We start from the raw sequence: 5979 nt of genomic DNA on the forward strand, positions 1-5979 counted from the left end.
AAAGGCACTGTACCTGACGGAGGGCTGCTACTTGCACTACTTTCGGTTTAGATAAAAGAGTTATTTAATCTTTATTTAATCTGAACAACCCTTTGAATTCCCCCAGTGTTTTTTAACAGTTGCTCACAATGATTAGCACCTTCAAATTTTTTTATTTTTTTACATTTTGATTACATCATATGCTTATCATGCAGCTCTTTCTGTGGCCAGATTTAACTTTTTTCAGACAGAGAAAAAGTGTAATGAGAAAAGTTCACCTACTGAAAAAAAGGATCTCTCTTAATTGCAATTGCAAAACTAAGGATAAGGATCAAAAGTCAGGAGAACCTGGAAGAATTACCCCTAATAAGTCTGTCAGTTTAGCTTGGTTATATATCCAAGTATTTAGACTTTTAATCATCCCCAAATTATTCCAACTATATATTATGTCGCCAGAATCTGATTTTATTTCTCCTGGTTTTCCTGCAAGAAAATCAACATTTTATAGGGGGAGAAAAAAAAGTTTTCTCCCACTTTTGTTCCATAGTTATATCTCCACCTTTCCCATTGAGTTCCCCTCTTAGTCAGAAAAAACATAGGCTATCTATTCAAAAGGCATTTAGTCCATTTCTTTCTTGGCCGGTAAACCTATTCATCAATTGTTCTGGCTTGTAGATTGCATTCTAATGCTAATCTAGCGTGTTAAATATCTTTTTGTTCCCCTTTCACCGTTTTGTCATTCAGTTTATCCAGTTTTGGCCACCCATTTTATTTATTTATGCGCCTGCTTCTATTCATGCGCTCATGTATTTTTTATTATGTTGTTTCACTGTCATGCAGTGTCAACTCACTCTATTCAATGTGGGCTACTTGAAGGGCTTGGAGGGACAAAGCGTGTACACATTGCACTGCTATTCACTCCGGCCAGCTGGATCGACTGAAAAAAAACCTTGTGAAAAGAAATCCTCCACAATGGACACAGAAGAAGTGCACAATGCTAACAGTTTTCCAAATACCACTGATTGCTTTCATCACAATGAGGGAAAGCAGCCGCTTTTGCTGAGCTCCACTTCAACAAACAACACTCTCACAAAACCTCCCAACCCACGTTTTGTTCCCAGACAAAACCTCCTCGACCGTCTAAACGCTCCCAGAGTTGGAAAAAAGTTCTTTCAGCTTTCTTCCTCTTTTGCTCAAGAAAAAAAAAATATAATAAAAAAGGGTCAAAGAAAGAGAAAGAAATGGTCGCTGAACTCGCAATGCGGATTCTTTCACAGCCTCCGGGACGATCTCTGTTTTGATCCGACAGTTTTGCCCTTTTATGACACCTCCAAAAAATACGCTTTGTCGTTCGTGACACGTCATTCAGAAATATCTCATTACAAAATGAAAAAGAACGAGGAGTTCTTTTTTTTTTCTTTAAAAAAAGAGGCCTAACCTGGAGGAAAGCTTCAAATTCCGGTGTCAAAAAGTACACATTTTTTTTCCGCTCTGCGCTTTTCTACTGTGAACTAAACACAACGCGCTGTTTTCGAGGCCAAGAAGGAAGTTCCGTAAAAAGGAGAGATCGAGGTGTTACAATGGAGAACATAGCGGTGAAAGGGTTTAATTAACCGTGACGGAGATAATTATCCCTGGACTGTCCAAATTAGTTTTGCATAATCGCTCTGATCCTTATGAATTAATCTCTTAGTGTAGTCTGGCAGAAGCGCTTTGCTTAAATTACGCATTTTACTTTAAAAAAAAAAAAAAAAAACTACGTGCGCGGTAACGCACATACACACCTGTTTTACGCACGCAGGTGTACGCGCACACGTGACTGCACACTCCTTAAATCGGGTGATAAGCATTTATTTGTCTTTAAAATTTAAGTTATTGTTCTTTTAATTTGTATTAATTGCTATTGCTGTTTGGAGTTTTATTTTTTTTTTACCTTAGAGCGCGCAGCTCAGGCTGATTTAGAGCATAAAAGACGTGTTTGTTCTGCAGCCTTAAAGCAGCTCTCTCCTTTTTTTCTTTCTTTCTCCTTGGGAAAAAGAAAGCTCAGAGTACCACACAGTTTTATCTTCCTTCCTATTCACGATTAAAATTGTGATAAATAAGGTTTTGGCTCTTGATAACAATGGGCTGATTTAGATTTCCCCCCCTAGTAATGCCATTCAATGCGCGGACAAAAGCGGCCTTTGGAGGATACCTTACACTTCACCTGGACTGAGGAGCAAGAGCAGGAAAAAGAAAAGATAACAATCTTGTTCATCTCATCAAGAACTACAGCCGCGATTCCCTTCCGTTTAATCCGAATACGCTTTATTGTAGTCCTTTGCTGAACAAGTGAACAGTAGCAATAGTTTGAAGTACATAACGGAGGTTAAAGAAAACACAAAACATACAAATTCCATAAGAGTTAGTTAAAAACGTCTTTTTTTTCTGCACATGATACGAGGAGTGGGAGAATGGTGAATCCAGGAAATTATAAACCCACTAAATAAACTTCCATCTGCAACTTTTTTTAATCTTCTTCTGCATCTTCAAATCTGAACCTTTTTTTCAAGAGAAAGAAAATGGGGTTTGGTGAATCAAACCCCGAAAGTTATAAAGCATTAAAACTGAATATCACCTTCAAAATAAATTACATCCTCTACGTTTCATGTGCAAATAATACAGAACTAGCCTCATTCACTTTTTTTTTTTAAAAATCGTCTGGTTCACCATAGATTCCACTAAACAATAAATAGTACAGACATCTATAAAACGGTTTAAAAACTCAAAATATACACCGGGTTTCTAGTGAAATACGTAGCTTCCTGGCCCTATCTCAAACACTAAGCCTATAACGGCAAATAAACTAAAGTCATTTTTATCTGTACACATTTACAGTGCTGTAACAACTCCCCTTAACCCGTGAATTATAACCTCCGGCAACTTATTTGCGAGGAAATGCCTTGATCCTTAACATGGTCATTGTATATGCTGCCCTTGATTCCAAACTGGTTAGTCAGGCAGGTGCAAAAGATAGAAATCGATCAGGACACCCTTAAAAATGAGTTTTCACAAGGGGAAACTGCTTTTATACCTCTCTCTCAACTGTGTGCATGTGTGCCATCTTTTTAGTCCTTTTCCTTGTGGCTGTGTGAAGTGATGGCTTGGTAATAATAGATTAGAGAGTTCTCTAAATAAGCATTACCTTAGATAAAGGCATTAATCAATATACATACACATGTGATATCTGAGACGACGAGCACTTCATCACATGTACAGGTTTGTGCATGCACAATAAAACTCTTGCGTGAATAGCTTTTTTTCTGTTTGTTTTGATTTCACATTTCATTTTCTCAGATGTCCAAAGTGGGCCTATCATAATGCCGCAGCATATGCAGGGTACGGTTCAAGTTGAGGTTTTCCCATCCCGGGGAGCAGAATGTATGCTAAGGGTGGTTGGAGTCCTGCTGAGGGCCAGGCCGTACAGTTACACGGGATCATGTAGCCTGGGTTTCCCGGGGACGGATGTGAGTGAGTGTGGGCGTGCGTCCCGCCACCTACACTGCCAGTCCCGGTGAAAGCCGTAGCGCCTCCCGGCGGGTAACCCAAAGGAGAAGCGTACGGAAACGAAGGTGGGGAAAGCTCGGTCATCTTGGATCCCAGGTCGAAAAATGAGTAGGGGTTCGTGGACATGGAGGGGTTGAAGAATACCCTGGCCGCCGCAGCCGCAGCAGCTGCTGCTGCCTTATCGGGGTTCCCAATGATAGACTCGGAAAGTGCTCCAGTGGAAAGCCCGTTAACTTTGAGTGCGTCGTGCTCCCCGAGATTATAGGGCACGGGGAAAGAAAACTTGTCTTTTTTCATCAGAGTCTTGGGCTTCCGCCTCGGTCTGTATTTATAGTCTGGGTGTTCCTTCATGTGCATCGCTCTCAGCCGTTTGGCTTCGTCGATGAATGGCCTTTTCTCAGACTCGGTGAGAAGTTTCCACTCCGCTCCCAGTCTCTTGCTGATCTCGGAGTTGTGCATTTTAGGGTTCTCCTGAGCCATTTTTCTGCGCTGGGCTCTGGACCAAACCATGAAAGCATTCATCGGACGTTTAACGTGATCCATCGGTTTAGACATGTTGGCACAAACTGTCTCTGAAAGCAAAATATTGCACAAAAATCAAACAAAGTATAGATAACTTCCAAGTTAAGTACAGAAAAAACAAAACGCACTTTATAAAGAGCAGCTTATTCAGACAGCGTCAGCAGGACGACATTAAAATGAAGATTCACTTAGACTGCAGCTCGTACGTTTGCTTACTTACTTAACACTTCAGTTCTTCATCTCCCCGGTGATTATCATGCGAAAAGTACAAACGGCAGCGTCCTTAAGAGTGCTCCAGTGTTTCCTGCTTCATGGTTCCATCCAGCAGTGGTACGGCGTTGGTAAAGATGAAGAAGATGAAGCAAAAGAAAAACTGTGCCTTGCTTTCCTCTTGTCGCCTGAGACTGTCAACCAGCACTCAGCAGCAGCATACACGCAAGTGAATGGTAACTCCCGCCTGCCCCATGTGAAATACAGGGGTTGTGCGGCAGGTAGTGAAAGTGCTGCTAGCGCATGCGCACTTGCAGCGATCACGCAGACGACTGCTGGACAGTTTTTTTTTCTTTTCTTTTTTTTATTCTACCCTGATTTTAAAGGTTATACGCATCTCGTATTTACATCTTTATGTATTATATGAGAACTGTGTGTCCTCGGTGTTAAAGGTCAGTAGTTTCATCTTTTCATCCCAACAGCTTTATTCTAATGAGAACTTTGTGTTTAGTTTTTTAAAGAAAAAGTAGGCTACTTAAGAGATGTACCTGAAATACCTGAGGACGGCAGCACATGTGAAAATTAATAATGCTGTCAGGTTTAGGGTGGAAAGCGACTGCAGACAGATGTTCGTTGACGTTTACTCTCACCTTGTATTGAATTTCTGAAATCAGATAGTTAAAAAAAACAACAACTCGCGTGCTTTCACTGATTTAAAAGGTATCAGTAGACACTTCCTCTCAGTTTCATGTGTGCGTTTGACAAATCAAACCAGCTCACTCCACTTTCTCACCTTTCGTCCTCACCGGTGACTCCGTCTGCTGTCCCTTTTCCCTTCCCTCTTTCCCCTTGGGTGGCAATGCCATTCAAACAAAACAAAAAAAAGTAGCGCGAGCACAAGACGACACGAGAGCTAAAGAATGTCTTCTTTAATTTTCTGATATTGCGGTATTTGTGGTAAATAAGCAAATGTTGAGGAGGTCTGAAGTGTTTCTAATCGCGCTTGGTGAAAATTAATTACTTTCTTGAAATCCCCCTTTTCACTTTCACTTCAAAGGACTTTCCCAAGGGCAGCGAATCAACAACTGAAATTAGGTTGTCGAATATTCAACTAAGCAATTACAGCTATCTGCAGGACCTGTTGAGCAAATTGTAGGTTTAAGTGGCTTGTTCTGGCACCTTCTCTGTTGCACATAATTATATACATATGTATGTGTGTGTACAAAAAAAGGAAATAGAAGAGCGGCATCGAACAATATTATAAATGAGGAATTAGGCTGTAGGTCGAGCGTTTAAATGAGGATATAAACGGAAGTTTAATTCAATTCACCTTAGTGTTGTCCTTTTTTAACGGTTCAGCTTAATCTCCAGTTACACAATATAGAATGTGGAATTATTATTATTATTATTATTATTATTATTATTATTATTATTATTATTATTATTATTATTATTATTATTATGTCGGGAAATTATTGAAAGTTATCAGTAAAGACCCAAAGTGAAGATGAGGATTTTTTTTTTCTTATTCACATTTCTTTTTACAAGGATTAGCGTTGTTTTATTACCGCGGAGAGAAGACGCTCACTGAGGCATCGCTCTTTTGTTTCAGGTACGAAACCTGACAAGGTGAAGATGATCCGCGCCGGAAACGGGGACCAGATGAGAGACAAACCTGCTGCTTATAAGCTGGCTGGCAGCATCTCTCAGCACCGCGCGCCC

General features: G+C 40.3%; 1 protein-coding gene across 1 annotated transcript; it reads right to left on the reverse strand.

The window, feature by feature from the left end:
* Nucleotides 1-2264: 2264 nt before the first annotated feature.
* On the reverse strand, nt 2265-4528 carry sox21b (SRY-box transcription factor 21b). Its single transcript, XM_085384612.1, has 2 exons — nt 4268-4528; nt 2265-4097 (listed from the first exon to the last, which is right to left on the reverse strand). Exon 2 carries the CDS (start codon nt 4078-4080, stop codon nt 3334-3336), a length of 747 nt encoding a protein of 248 aa, XP_085240738.1. The 5' UTR covers nt 4081-4097; nt 4268-4528; the 3' UTR covers nt 2265-3333.
* Nucleotides 4529-5979: the final 1451 nt, after the last annotated feature.

The sequence above is a fragment of the Rhamphochromis longiceps genome, linkage group LG16 (assembly GCF_057381845.1).
Source record: "Rhamphochromis longiceps isolate RC_006_pf linkage group LG16, R_longiceps_female_GT1.1, whole genome shotgun sequence".
NCBI classification, from domain to species: Eukaryota; Metazoa; Chordata; class Actinopteri; order Cichliformes; family Cichlidae; genus Rhamphochromis; species Rhamphochromis longiceps.

Coding starts and splice junctions, on each gene's coding strand:
- sox21b (XM_085384612.1), bottom strand. CDS start 4,080: ATGTCTAAACCGATGGATCACGTTAAACGTCCGATGAATGCTTTCATG.